The sequence below is a fragment of the Sinocyclocheilus grahami genome, unplaced genomic scaffold (assembly GCF_001515645.1).
Source record: "Sinocyclocheilus grahami isolate Dianchi unplaced genomic scaffold, SAMN03320097.WGS_v1.1 scaffold40.1, whole genome shotgun sequence".
NCBI lineage: Eukaryota > Metazoa > Chordata > Actinopteri > Cypriniformes > Cyprinidae > Sinocyclocheilus > Sinocyclocheilus grahami.
In genome coordinates this window covers 1,903,886-1,918,505 of record NW_015505219.1, presented here as the reverse complement: position 1 = coordinate 1,918,505, position 14,620 = coordinate 1,903,886, and the positions used below count along the sequence as shown (strand labels likewise).

The 14,620-nt window shown below is 37.4% G+C and overlaps 2 protein-coding genes across 2 annotated transcripts; both read right to left on the bottom strand.

The window, feature by feature from the left end:
* Positions 1 to 3,241: 3,241 nt before the first annotated feature.
* LOC107582076 (ictacalcin-like) lies at positions 3,242 to 4,507 on the bottom strand. Its single transcript, XM_016267804.1, has 3 exons — positions 4,410 to 4,507; positions 3,681 to 3,811; positions 3,242 to 3,483 (listed from the first exon to the last, which is right to left on the bottom strand). Exons 1-3 carry the CDS (start codon positions 4,414 to 4,416, stop codon positions 3,343 to 3,345), a joined length of 279 nt encoding a protein of 92 aa, XP_016123290.1. The 5' UTR covers positions 4,417 to 4,507; the 3' UTR covers positions 3,242 to 3,342.
* A 1,349-nt stretch (positions 4,508 to 5,856) lies between these two features.
* Positions 5,857 to 7,258, bottom strand: icn (ictacalcin). The gene is made up of 3 exons (XM_016267803.1): positions 7,161 to 7,258; positions 6,402 to 6,532; positions 5,857 to 6,093 (listed from the first exon to the last, which is right to left on the bottom strand). The coding sequence occupies exons 1-3, from the start codon at positions 7,165 to 7,167 to the stop codon at positions 5,953 to 5,955; spliced, it is 279 nt and encodes a 92-aa protein (XP_016123289.1). The 5' UTR covers positions 7,168 to 7,258; the 3' UTR covers positions 5,857 to 5,952.
* Positions 7,259 to 14,620: the final 7,362 nt, after the last annotated feature.

Below are 14,620 nucleotides of genomic sequence, written 5' to 3'. Positions count from 1 at the left end.
TCTTGGAGTAATTTTGGTTGGCCGGCAACTCCTGGGAAGGTTCACCATTGTTCCAATTTTTCTCAATTTGTGGATAATGGCTCTGACCATGGTTCGCTGGAGTCCCAAAGCCTTAGAAATGGCTTTATAATCCTTTCCAGACTGATACACGTCAACTGTTTTGTTTCTCATCTGTTCTTGAATTTCTTTAGATAGCGGCATGATGTGTTGCTCTTTAAGCATGCTTCACTTTGTCAGACAGGTTCTATTTAAGTGATTTCTTGATTCAACAGGTCTGGCAGTAATCAGGCCTGGGTGTGGCTAGTGAAATTTAACTCAGCTTTCTAAATAATGTGGTTAATTGCAGTTCTTTCATGATTTAACAGGAGGGGGCAATTCATTTTTCATGTAGGGCCACGTAGGTTTGGACAGTTTTTTTCCCTTAATAAATGAAATCATCATTTAAAAACTGCATTTTGTATTTACTTGCATTATCTTTGTGTAATATTAAAATTTGTTTGATTATCTGAATCTTTTAAGTGTGACAAATATGCAAAAAAAGCGATTTATTCTAGTTAGCCTACACTAAGTGCAAATAATGATAAATTCTGTTTACACTAGAATAGCAGTATTTTCTTTAGCAATGGGCTAAGTGTAAATAGTAGTTAGGTGGCAGATATTTATACCTCAGTAGCCTACTGTAGTACATTATAAAACAGTATGCAATAACATACTGAGTGTAAATTATCATATTCATTAAGAATTATTAAATGGATCCCTACTAACCATACCCAGTAAACACCGTATTAATAATGAGGCGTTTTGTTTACAATTTTCAAATATTTCCTTTATTTTTACTGAAAATAAATGCCTTTCCGATCTGATATGTGATGGGAAAAGGAGAAGAATGAGTTTGGCAAAAGGCTTATCGCAGTCAGGCGTTGCTTTAACTGCTTTACAGCAGAATTTCCTTCTGCATAATTGAAATATTATTTTTATTTATATATTATATTACTGGAATATTTTTAATATCTTTGAAACAATCTGTACTGTAGGCTATAAAGAGATAAAGGTGACGTCATTTGACTTAATCGGAAACGTGCCATAGAGATTAAGGTACAATTTATGTCCTACTAACGATATTGCTTTTAAATACACAGCAATAGTTTGTAGTTTACAGTAACATGTATACATACATGTACATATAAAAGTGTTACATTTATAATTACTATCCCCGCCTCCAGTTCACTCACACGTTTGAAGATGAAACGCGCACTGCATTGTGGGAAACAGTATCCCATGCAGTGCCTTCAGATGCACTCATCAGATTTCAGCAAATGTAGTAGGTAATCCGGGAATTCCATGCATACAGAAAACTCACATACTATTCACGGTATACACATTGCATACTACAATATTGTAGGAGTTGTATGGTAGTAGGCTAAATCATTCCAAACACTGCTTCTAGCCTACTTGAGTTATATTTAGCATATTCTGGCAAATATAGTAGGTCAACCGGGAATTCCATGCATACAGAAAGTTTGCATGTACAGTATACATACTGAATAATGCAGAAATAGTAAGAGTAGTATGCTAGTATGGCATTTCGAACACAGCAACTGCTGCATTTGCGTGTATTGAAAGTCACTTCTGTCACGTAACAACAAAGCAGTGCACCATGGGAAATGTAGTGCAGAAGACTGACAGAAATATTTAGCAACCAGCATGGTTACTGAACATAGAAGTTTTTGTCTTTGAAAGGAGACATATTTTAAATAGATTCCAATTAATCTGTCATTAATTCCATTAATAACAGAACATACACATTTTAGTTAGAATATGCTTCAAGAGATTATAATAATTAAAAGTACGAATATGTTATTAAAAGTAATTTCTTCAGTGCTTATTTTTTAAAGAAATAATAAAAAGTATTCCACACTAGACATGCCAACAGTTCCCAAATCCTTGACTCATGCTTAACTTGTATCCAAACTTAAAAGGTTTTCATGCGTGCTTTGGAACACAGGTAAAAAGCCAAATGTAGCCACTGGGTGACACCCACACTCCATTATTTTTATTTATTGATTTATTTTTATGTGTTCTCGTCACAAATTAATATAGGATCAAGAACGGCTTAGAGGTTAGGACGATTCCAAGGGCCCCGAGAGACAGCCCCACCCCCCAAATTTCAACCTAACAATATAATTATGATCCAGCACATAATTGCATCAACATTATTACTAAAACGGAGTAATGTATAGTATCACTTTTGGTTTGTTTACTGCGGTGTTTGTAAAGCATACACATTTGTAAAACTTCTTAAAATATAAAACACAATCCCATCATAAGAATCTGGAAACCAATTTAGGTACTGTGCACTATTCTTTGTAAATGAGCTTTAAAACAATGGGGTTTTTATTTGGTTACAAGTGAGTGAACTGAAATTAAAAATAAATAAAACTTATGAATGTTATAAAAACAAATGCATTGTGTGACATTAAGTTTGAACTTGAACATTCTTTGAACCTCAGATAAAAGTTCATTCTTTTAGGCTCTAAGTGCCCAAGTAACAGTTCCAAGATCCCTTATGAGGGCCACCACAAGATGGAGACATTCACTGGAAAATGTTATATTTTATGAGCTCCAAGTAAGATTAATGCAGTTTTTATTAATGTAGTTATTTGCAACTTGTCTGATCACTAAAATGGGCACCTTATGCTTTTTACACCAAAGGAAATATGAAATACCCAGGGGAAAAAACCAATGGGTGTTAAAAACACTGATCGAATAGAGAACAGAGATGAGTGGTTAACTTTGGTGTTAGCTTAATATTAGAATGGAGGGACAACAACAGTTGTTGTGATCTGATGTGGCTTCTTATCACAGATGGAGGCAGAATTATTATTAATTAATTATTCTATACTGTTATAAAAGCCGAGTCGTTTAACATTGTATTATAAATATACTTTATACTTATGAAAATACACGAGAATGCAAAGCAGAAAAACTTAACAGATAAACTGTCAGCAAACGTCTGTTTATTGTCTTCATGTATATATATGGTAATACTCTGGTATTGTTTTCAAGTTTCCTGCAGGCCATGTATAGTATGAGTTACTGTAATGTGTATTATGTTAGGAGTGGTGAACTTTTCCATCTGAAATTGAAGCATATAGTTCTAATATATCTATAAGAATAACCTTCATGTGTATGTAAGTTGCAGCCACAAACACATTTACAGATAAGAACACTCACACCAACATATTGTAAGAATACAGATTTAATTCAAAACATTAAAAACCTTTATTTCTGGTTTCAGATACACCACAGCTTTACAGATAAACCCTTTCTGTAAGGACAAGATCATTGTTTTGTGAAAAACTCATTGCAAAGCATAGTGATGCAGGCGACCAAGGTGACGTACTCCTGGAAGTCCACAGTGCCATCTGCATTTGCATCCAGATCCTTAAAAATCTTGTCCAGAGCTGCCTGGTCACTGGATTTCTTTAACAAACACAACACGCACAAAAGTGTAACCAGAGATAGTCAATCCTTATATATATATATATATACACACACACATAAAGAAAGCAATTTTAATACCTAATTTTAAATGAAGCATTTTTAATTAAAATGTCAATGAAAAGAGAAATTATATTTCAACTGGTCAGTTTATGAAACAGTTTTGCAGTGCCTCTCACCGCGAAGATGTCGCCCAGCTCTGCTGTGAGCAGATCCTTGAGCTCGCCTTTGGCCAGGGTGGTTTTGTCTCCCTCCTTTCCTGAGTATTTGTGAAAGGCTGCAATCAGCATAGCCATTCCTTGTTGGATTTCTGTGAAATTAGTGTACAAAGCAGGTGTATCATAAATAATAATAACAACAACAACAATCAAAACTCATTGTTTATGACATCCAAAATCATTAGTAGTGGAGATGTCAAAAGTACAATATATGAAATATCATGCCCAGCAACAATATAACACACAGAACTGGTTACAGCCCTCTGGAGAAGGAGTGGACCTTAACTGTCTGAAGAGTGGGAGTTTTCAGAAAAGGAGGGATAAAAAAAAAAAAACTAAACTTTTAAACACAATCGGATTATGGCCAACACCCTACACACCCTTTAATTAAAACAGAATAGAGAGACAGAAAGAAAGAGATCTACTTGATTTTGGCATTGGTCATTTGATCGACCATCAACTGCCTCCTTTTCCTGCCTCTGCTTTCTTCTCAACACAAACTGTTCTTAAACTATTCTACTAATCAATTAATGGCTGAAAAACATATAACATAAACTAAACTACCCTTCAAAGAATGCCATCAATCTACACATTTTGAACCCATCAAACTCTTATAGCGCAGCAGTGAGATGCATCAGTTTATTTTAAGCAGTAAAACAATTCAGTAAAAAAAATAAAGGAGTCTCTTACGTGACATGGTGTTTCTGGAGTTCACGGCGTGCAAGAAGTGAAATAAGATGGGACCGAGCGAGTAAGAACTGAAGGAACAGACTGGGTGTTATATACAGAGAAATGTCACGCCCCCAAATTCATCCCCTCCCACCATCCCAACCCTTAAAGGGATAGTTCACCCAAACATGAAAATTCTGTCATCATTTACTCACCCTCATGTCATTCCAAACCTGTATGATTTGCTTTCTTATGTTGAACACAAAAGTTGGTGGTTGCCATTGACTTCCATAGTAGGGAAAAAAACACTATGGAAGTCAATGGCAACCACCAACTGTTTGATTACCAGCAATCTTCAAAATATTTTCTTTTGTGTTCAACATAAGAAAGCAACTCATACAGGTTTGGAACGACATGAGGGTGAGTAAATGATGACAGAATTTTCATTTTTGGGTGAACTATCCCTTTAACACAAACGCACCAACATTTATGTCCCTCTCTCTTACTCTTACTATGCTCTTTCCCTTATTGTTCACTCGCTTAAACCACAAAAAAGGGGCAGGAGGTAGAGACATCCCTTGTCCTTGTTTAGTCCTTAACTCAGATGGCTAAACCAGCTTCTAACCGCACACCAACAGCCAAAAAGTTTATTGCTGATTATTTACTGTCTCGTCGTGCCTAACAACGCCCCTTAGCTGCTCTAAAATCCCTGTAAACCACAGCTTCTTGGGGTTCCACTGCTTTAATAGTCGCCAAATGAAGAGTTGAGAGCTGGATGTTCTTCATTGACGTATCGAAATTACACGACGTGCACAGAAAGACGATGTCTTCATCAAATCTTCCTAACAATATACTTTTGATCGTGCATGATTTGGCTTCTTATCATAGATTATTAAATAATTTCAAACACATTTCAAGTAATTTAAACACTCTAATACTGAAATTTGGATAGAACTGGGACAAAAGAAAACGAGTCATTGAGGCACTTCCATAACATTTCTGCAATTTTATACAAAGAGGTACAAAAAGTGTCACTGAGGTGTTACATTTTCAAAAGGTGCTTTATTTACCCCTAAAGGGTGCACATTGGTACCTTAAGGGTACATAATAGTATCTAAAGTGTGCATATTCATACCTTTCAAAAGGGCACCGCCCCAGTAATAGCTTTTCTGCCTTTTTTTCTGGGAGTTTATAAAGCTGGGAATCTCAACTCTGGCCCTCGAGGTCCACTTTCCTGCAGAGTTTAGCTCCAACCTTGATCAAACTCACCTGGCTGTATCTTAGTGTAATTTGACAATTCATTGTATGTACGTATTATGCTAGGTGTGTCAGTGGTAGGTGAACATTTCCATATGAAAATGAAGCATAGTTCTAATACATCTATAGAAATAACCTTCATGTGTATGTAAGCTGCAGCCACAAACACCATAAACACACATTTACAGATAAGAACACTCACACCAGCATATAAGAATACAGATTTAATTCAAAACATTAAAAACCTTTATTCTTGGTTTCAGATACACCACAGCTTTACAGATAAACCCTTTCTGTAAGGACAAGATCATTTTTTTGTGAAAAACTCATTGCAAAGCATAGTGATGCAGGCGACCAAGGTGACGTACTCCTGGAAGTCCACAGTGCCATCTGCATTTGCATCCAGATCCTTAAAAATCTTGTCCACAGCTGCCTTGTCATTGGATTTCTTTAACAAACATAACATGCACAAAAGCATAATCAGACACATGTTCAGTACAGTGATGTGAATTAAACACCACATATTTACATCAGCATTAGCTCACAATATATTTATTATGAGAATTTATACAAAATAATTAACCTTTTTTAAAAAAAAAAAAAAGTTATTTAATTAAAAAAAAATTATAATTATAAAAGGGAGCAATTTTAATACCTACTTTTTAAATGAAGCATTTTCAATTAAAATGTCATAATGAAAAGAGAAATTATATTTCAGCTGGTCAGTTTATTAAACAGTTTTGCAGTGCCTCTCACCCCGAAGATGTCGCCCAGCTCTGCTGTGAGCAGATCCTTGAGCTCGCCTTTGGCCAGGGTGGTTTTGTCTCCCTCCTTTCCTGAGTATTTGTGAAAGGCTGCAATCAGCATAGCCATTGCTTTCTGGATGTCTGTAAAATTAGTGTGATAGAAAACAGGTGTATCATAAACAATAATATTAATAATAATAAAACAAAACCAATTGTTTACAACATCCAATGTTATTAGTAGTGGAGATGTCAAAAGTACAAAATATTAAATGTCATGTCATGCAACAATATAACACACAGAACTGGTTACAGCCCTCTGGAGAAGGAGTGGACCTTATCTGTCTGAAGAGTGGAAGTTTTCAGAAAAGAAGGGATAAAAAAATTACAGTTTTAAGAGCAAGAGGATTATAGCCAACACCCTGAACATACCCTCAAGACAGAAGAGAGAGGCAGAAAGCGATTTTTGTTATTGATCATTTCATCCACCACCAACTGCCTCTTCTTGCTGTTTTCCCAACACAGAAACTCTTAAGCTATAGCCTTAAAATGAATAAAAGAAATATCGACCAATCAATTAACAGTTGAAAAACATTTAACATGTATACACCCTAAACTCGGCTTCAAAATATCAGGAAATGAAGGCTGCAAAAACGCAGGAGATCTACACATTTTTTAATCCATTAAACTCTTAGAATACAGCAGCAGTGAGATGCAATAGCTCATTTGAACCAGTAACACATTTCAGTAAAAAAAATAAAAAGTCTCTTACCTGACATGGTGTTTCTGGAGTTCAAGGGAAGCAAGAAGTGCACGAAATTGAGAGCCAAAGATGAGAACTGAAGGAACAGATTGAGTGTTATATGCAAACACCACACCCAAAAATTCATCCCCTCCCACCATTCCAACCCTTGACACACAAACGCACCTGTGCTAACTTTTCTTTGTCTTACTCTGCTGTTTGCTCTCTCTCCTATTGTTCATCCCCTTACCATTTAAATTCTTGTTTACTTAATTATCGAGTTTGCAAAAAAAGAAACAGGTGGACTTGGCATCTCTTGCAATTGGGAAGTCTGCAACTCAGCTGGTTAAACCAGCTCCTAACACAAACAGCCAAAACCTTAGAATTGAGCCTTTGGGCAATTCCACTGTCAAGACCTGCCCCTGACTGGAAGTGCAAGTTGGGTGTTTCTGAGAACCACTTTAGTGAAACTGCATGGAGCCACTGAAAAAAATCTATACTACAAAAAGTATGTCTAATAGTGGTTATGTTAAAAACTCAAATTGTGAAAATTTGTAAGGCCTAATCATTTATGCATGTTTATGAATGTTTCCTGGCATACAAAACTGCTCAAGTTGAATGAAAATAGTCTTTTGCAAAACTCTGTGGTATGATACAGGTGGGCAGTAACTCTTTTTTTACTAAAATGACAGAGATGAGATTAGAACTGACCAACTGTGGCTGGTTGCATAAACTGCTTTACATTTGTCTTACAGCTTATTTATCTCATTATATTTTCCTTATGACTGCATCATTTTTTTTAAAGTTAGTTACATAAAAACGTTTTATTTGAATCCAAAAAGTAAAAAATGTATTACCCCTTTGGTTAACTGCTAGACAAGTTCTTAGACATAGTCTTAACATAGGCTGTGTTTATACAACTGGTCTAATGTAATTTTTGACATGTACTGTAGCTACAGGGTGCAAAAAACATTATTAGGTAATAAAATCTCACACTGGATTTATGTCATTAATCAGAAAAAGATTCCATGAATATACTGCCTTACATTGTGTTGAAATCATAATGGAGCCACTCCAGCAGTCATAACCAGTCCTGCATGGTTTAAGAGCACAGGGTAATTGTCTAGTATTCTAAGCAATACTAAAAGGCAATAATAGAGACTATATGTTTGCTTATTGTAGTCATGCATGGTTTGTAAAAAAAACTAGGTAAAGCTGCTTACTGCACTAAATGTTGTGGAAGATCAACAACAACAACAAACAATGCCTGTTTGCATGTTTGTGAGTTTTTAATGCACCACAATGCTTCATGGGAAGGAAGTTATGCAAAAAGCAGTCATTTTTAGCATTTTATTTTGTGAAGTCCATTTTGCAAGAGCATTTTAGATTCATAAAGATTCAATCTGCATCTGAAGGTGCAATATCATCATATTTTACTCTTCTCCACACTGTCAAAAAAAAAAAAGGAACTAAAAGATTTTCACTGGGGCAGTATACTCTCAAATATACATCTTTGTACCTTAATCAATCCTTAAAGTGTGCATATTAGTATCTTAAATGTACTCACTCTTATGCTGTTCCAAAGATGTCTTTCTTTCTTCTGCAGAACACAAAAGAAGATATAGTAATACAGAGAGACAATACATCTGCTCATTGTAGTCATGTATAGTTTTTAGAAAAACTATGTAAAGCTCCTTATCTACATACATGTTGTGGAACATCAAAAAACAAAAAGTATTAATTGCATAACTGACATTGTGATGCTTAATGGGAAGCATGTTATGATATTTTAGTATTTTATTTTGTGAAGTCCATTTTGCAAGAGCATTAACTTTCATTGTATGAACATAAACAGCTGAAACTTTCTTCAAGATATCTTCAAGAAAGGTGCACCATCCCTCTAAGGTATTAATATCCACACTTTAGTACTGTGCAAGTAACAAAATATTGTACCAGTGCATGTGTACAGTTTTGAACATATTTTTTTTTCTGACTACAAAACTACAGAAAATACTCCATAAGGACAGAAACCAGAGATACTGGACAGAAAAAATATGCAAAAACAGCATGCATTCTGCTTTTGAATGCTGGTTCACTAGGTGGCACAGTATAAGATATTATCCTGTATTATAGCTGTGGAAGAGTGAACTTAATCACTGTATCCGTGATGATGATGTGTTTTGTTGGGTGTATGCTAGTTGTAGTTTTTATTATTAGCTACACACTGCTGAAAAAGTAAATAAAGAAAATAGAGAGAATAAAGGAAAAGGAAGGGTGAGTGAAGATGAATAGTAAAGAATATGTGAAAAGCATTTAAGAGGACTAGTATTTCAGGACCAGTGACAAAGACAGAGATGGAAATGAGAGAAGTCAGGGAGGGAAAAAGAAAAAAAAGGGGGCGGTGGAGATGACTGGCCTTATTCAACCTCTTTCTTTATGTAATACTGTGATGGTGACTCACTAGGGTAGAATTTCCGCTCCCCTCCCCACACAGTTGCTCAATGAACGTTGATGTTTAACTTTTTTTTAAACTTTTATACTATTTGTTGTGCACTGTTTATTTCTGTTAAAGGGATACCAAAAACTGATGATTTCTTCATCATTTACTCATCATAATTGAAACATTATTTAAAATATCTTCTTTTGTCTTCTGCAGAAGAAAGAAAGTCATACATGTTTGGAACGAAGTGAGGTTGAGTAAATGAAGAATTAAATTTTTTCAACTATCCCTTTAAATGAGTGCACACCTACGTGTTCATACACTCTCTGGGGGAAAAAAGCTATCACCAGGGGGGTACCCTTTCAAAAGGTACAAATATGTACCATTTAGACACTACCTTTAAGGTGATTATATGCACCCTTTAGGGGTAAATAAGGTACAAAGTTGACCTTTTTGAAAGGGTATTGCCACAGTAACAGCTTTTGTATCTTTTTTTCTGAGTGTAAAATGGCAACTTTTATGCAGCAGCAGTGAGAAGACAAACAAGAACTCTTGATTAAATCTCATGGACTCTGTGGCCAATTTCCTTGTGAGTCACCATCCAAAAACATCTATGAGTACGTGGGACCTCCCTGGCGCCATTTTGACTATGAGTGTTGGTCAGTATCAGCTTCAGAGCCTCAGTGAGGTGGGTGGATGAGAACATGAGAGGAGAGGACATGGTGGAAATACTTGTTGTGGAGGTTTGGAGGCTGGTTTTGTGCAGATATGCTTGTTGTTGATTAAATGTGTGCAAAATGCATAGCAAAAACATCTTTGCTCTGATTAGCCACAGTTAAACTGAACCACTTATTGTACTGTGTTGACATAGCTAGAGGACAGAACACAAACATCATGACATACAACATGAATTTCCCTCCCCTTCCCATGGCTAATGTTAAATACGGACAGCTGTGTCACAAATGAGAACTTTAAGCTAAATTGGAAAAAGACGTCAGCTTAACAGAAGACACATTTTCTCTTTTCGTGTAATAATGAACATGCATCCATTTGAGTCTTGGTGTTGTATATCATAAACATGAATTTGTTAAAGCGCATTGCTAATTTGCATAATATCTAAAGCTGTCTGTAGTAATAAGGGAGAGCAGGTTGTCACACAAGGACGTTGACAAAAGGCCTATTTTTCATAAAGGTCTGATTAGGTTGGGTCAAGATGTCATATGTGTTTTTAATGTTATAAATGTATGCAATTCATTAATTACAATATTTTTTGGGTAAAAAAAGAGAAGAAGATCATTTAGTATGCTATGTTTGTTTCATAAATTCTTTCATGTTTCTTAATTGTTTTAAATATTGCTTACAAGCTTCTAATTGGCAGCTTAATGACAGTGTGACAGCATGCCCCACTATTGGTCAACGTGTTTAATGAACAAGTTTAATGAACAAATTGCTTCCACAGGTTTCTGCCTAAGCAAACTGAAAATCCAAACTATGATGAAAAGAAAAAGAAACTATTGTCCAAACAGCTGACAAGGGAAGCACTACACTTAGTGACTTCTTTCATCACAAGTCAATTAGAGAGAGCCTGTTTGTGTGACTAAGACAGTAATCTGAAACATTTCTAATATAGTCTTGTGAGTGGAAGCATCTGACCCAGTCACGCAGCTGAGGTTGTATGTGTGTGTGTGTGTGTGTGTGTGTGCGTGTGTGTGTGTAATGAGCACTGTGAATTTTAGGGCCATCAGTGAGACTTTACATCCCTGTCGTAAATCTGATTTTTTTTTAGACTAAAGAGCTGCACTAAACTTCCTGGCCATCTCTTCTGTATAATGTTAATTGAATGAAGCAAGGATTTCGTTGTGCTGATTGTGTGTGTGTAATGATGTTTCCTATAGGAAACGCTTTGTGTTTCGTTATAGCACTTCTATTCTTCTGTTGCTCAGAATGGAAAAAAAAAAAAATCACACACTATCTTCACACTGGCCCCCACCACTCATGTTTCTTACTTTCTCTTTGTTTCGCTATGTTTCTTTCTATCTCACCCCCTTTCTCTCTCTCTGTGGGCTGATAAAAGATTAAGTTTTTCGGATGCCAGCCATATTTACACTCTGGCATGGAAAACTTTAAAAAGGAAATCTTTCAGCTTTCAGCTGCTTATCCTGTTTTCTATATGTTCTCGTGTGCTTCCAAAATGTTTTCTCTGCTCTTGAGTACAATAGAAATTAGGTTTATCTCTCAAATGAAGTAAAGCCAAATTAAGGTTTTGTAACCGAAAGAGACAGACAACACAGACAGAGCATTTACGGCCCCAAGGACCGAGGCAGGAAATATAACGAGTCCCTCAACCCTTTCCCTGATGACAACTGAGTGGTCAAATAGTTCATAATCAGGCTTTTTGACTGAAACTGGACAGACATATGGTTCATTTATAGTTTCTGAGTTCATGACAGACAGGGCTAAGAGTTCAAAGGAGGATCTTTGGGCTGTGACAAGGCTACTAGAGCCTACAGTGAGCTCGGGTAAGGTTTCTGGGGTCGTGACTGGACTAATGGGGCAAATAACATGTTCACAGTTTGAAACTGGACAAACCGATAAAATCAGACTCGTTAACTGAAATCAGATTAGCAGACAGTTCAACACAGGATGCATTGGTTGAGATCGAATGAACGGACTGTTCAAAACCAAGAGCATTGACTGGAACTGGACTGACACACAACTCATGGACTGATACTGGGCAGATAGACAGTACTAAATTGGTATTGACAGTGGGATCGGAGAGCTCGGGTAAGGTTTCTGGGGTCGTGACTGGACTAATGGGGCAAATAACATGTTCACAGTTTGAAACTGGACAAACCGATAAAATCAGACTCGTTAACTGAAATCAGATTAGCAGACAGTTCAACACAGGATGCATTGGTTGAGATCGAATGAACGGACTGTTCAAAACCAAGAGCATTGACTGGAACTGGACTGACACACAACTCATGGACTGATACTGGGCAGATAGACAGTACTAAATTGGTATTGACAGTGGGATCGGAGCAGACAGTAGAGTCAACATCAGGCTCATTGCGGGAAACAGGACAGACTGATAATTCAGAAACAATTTCGTTAGCGACCCTTAGACGAACATACAGTTCACAACCAGCCTCCATGGCTGATTCAGAACAGGACGAGAGGTCAGAGATGGCCTCATCGGGCGGTTCAGAGCAGGACAAAAGTTCAAAAGCAGCCTCTATAGCCGTAAGAGGACAGGCAGAGAGTTCACAGACGGCCTCCATAGCCGTTACAGGACAGACAGAGAGTTCACAAACGGCCTTCATAGCCATTACAGGACAGGCAGAGGGATCACAGACCACCTCCATAGCCGTGATGGGACAGGCAAAAAGTTCATAGATGGCCTCCTTGGTTGGAACAGGACAGGACGAGAGTTCATAAGTTGATACCACTGACACCTCTGGAGGTTCTGCAGCGGATGCCGCCACCTCTGGAAGTTCTACAGTAGGACCATCAGGATACAGGGAGAGTTCAGTAATGGTTCCTTCGAACGTAACAAGACAGGCTGAAGGTGCGTTGTTGGGCGCCATCGTGCAAGGAGCTGAACCGAGCGCTTCCGCCTCAGAAGGTTCTGCAGCATGTGCAGCCACCTCTGTTGAAGCTGCAGCAGGCACCATCGCCTTGGGGTCCACAGCAACAAACACCACTACTTTGGGAGGTTCTGCAGCGAGGTTTCTGTGAGAGACTCTGGAAGATCAGCTGAGACGTGACGTGACTCTGGATGATCAGTTGCGGGGTGACGAAGCTCTGGTGCAGCCACCATTTCAGTCATATATGCGGTGCCGCAGCGGTTGATTAATGCCATCGCAAAAAAACTCTATCAGCAAACAGTCCGGTAAATCAGAGTAATAGGCAATGGCTAGATACTCTTGAATATAGTTCTCCAGCGAACGCGGGCCTTGTTTAAGAGTTAATAATATACGTGCTGTGTCCATACCTGGCCAATGTTCCTCTGAAAAGCTGCTGGATCCTTGTGTGGCCGAGTATTCTGTTATGAGGCGAACGAGAAGAGAGGCATGCGGATCCAAATGCAAGGCTTTTTTTAGACGGAGACGTGGTCATAAAACAGGCATGGGTCAGACAATGGCAAACAGGTATATTGAGGGCAAGACAGAAGAGTAATCCAAAACGGACGTGGTCGATCAGCGGCTAACAATATCCAGAGGGCTTGACAAGAGGGGTAATCTGACAACATGAGCAATAGTCCAGGCAAGGTGCAAACATAGTCTGAATGGCAAGACGAAAGGATAATACAAAATACACAGGCAATAATCTGAACACGGGAAAGCAGGCAGGGCAAGACTATGACTAGGAACTAAGAACTAGAAATAGCTCCGTAGGGTAGCTATCGCTATGAGAGAGATAAATGCTATACAATACTCTGCGTTGAATGGTGGTGTGAGACTGATTTATATAGTGTGTGTGCTGGAGTGGCCTAGCCAGTCTCCAGATCTCAACCCCATAGAAAATCTTTGGAGGGAGTTGAAAATCCGTGTTGCCCAGCGACAGCCCCAAAACCTTACTGCTCTAGAGGAGATCTGCATGGAGGAATGGGCCAAAATACCAGCAACAGTGTGTGAAAACCTTGTGAAGACTTACAGAAAACGTTTGACCTCTGTCATTGCCAACAAAGGGTATATAACAAAGTATTGAGATGAAATTTTGTTATTGACCAAATACTTATTTTCCACCATAATTTGCAAATAAATTCTTTAAAAATCCTACAATGTGATTTTCTGGATTTTTTTTTCTCATTTTGTCTCTCATAGTTGAGGTATACCTATGATGAAAATTACAGGCCTCTCTCATCTTTTTAAGTGGGAGAACTTGCACAATTGGTGGCTGACTAAATACTTTTTTTTCCCCACTGTAAATATATATATAGCTAGTATATAGGCTAGTAAATCTGATTATATATCAGATTTAAATGGAACATGTTTAATATTTATATTTACTAATTAAAAGATAATATCATAGAGACTTTGGGGTTGAA

What these genes read in the sequence shown, in the direction of transcription:
- LOC107582076 (XM_016267804.1), bottom strand. An exon ending in AGCTGGGCGACATCTTCGCG is followed by an intron (nt 3,484 to 3,680) that starts GTGAGAGGCACT and finishes TGTTTGTTAAAG; the next exon opens with AAATCCAGTGACCAGGCAGC.
- icn (XM_016267803.1), bottom strand. An exon ending in AGCTGGGCGACATCTTCGGG is followed by an intron (nt 6,094 to 6,401) that starts GTGAGAGGCACT and finishes TGTTTGTTAAAG; the next exon opens with AAATCCAATGACAAGGCAGC.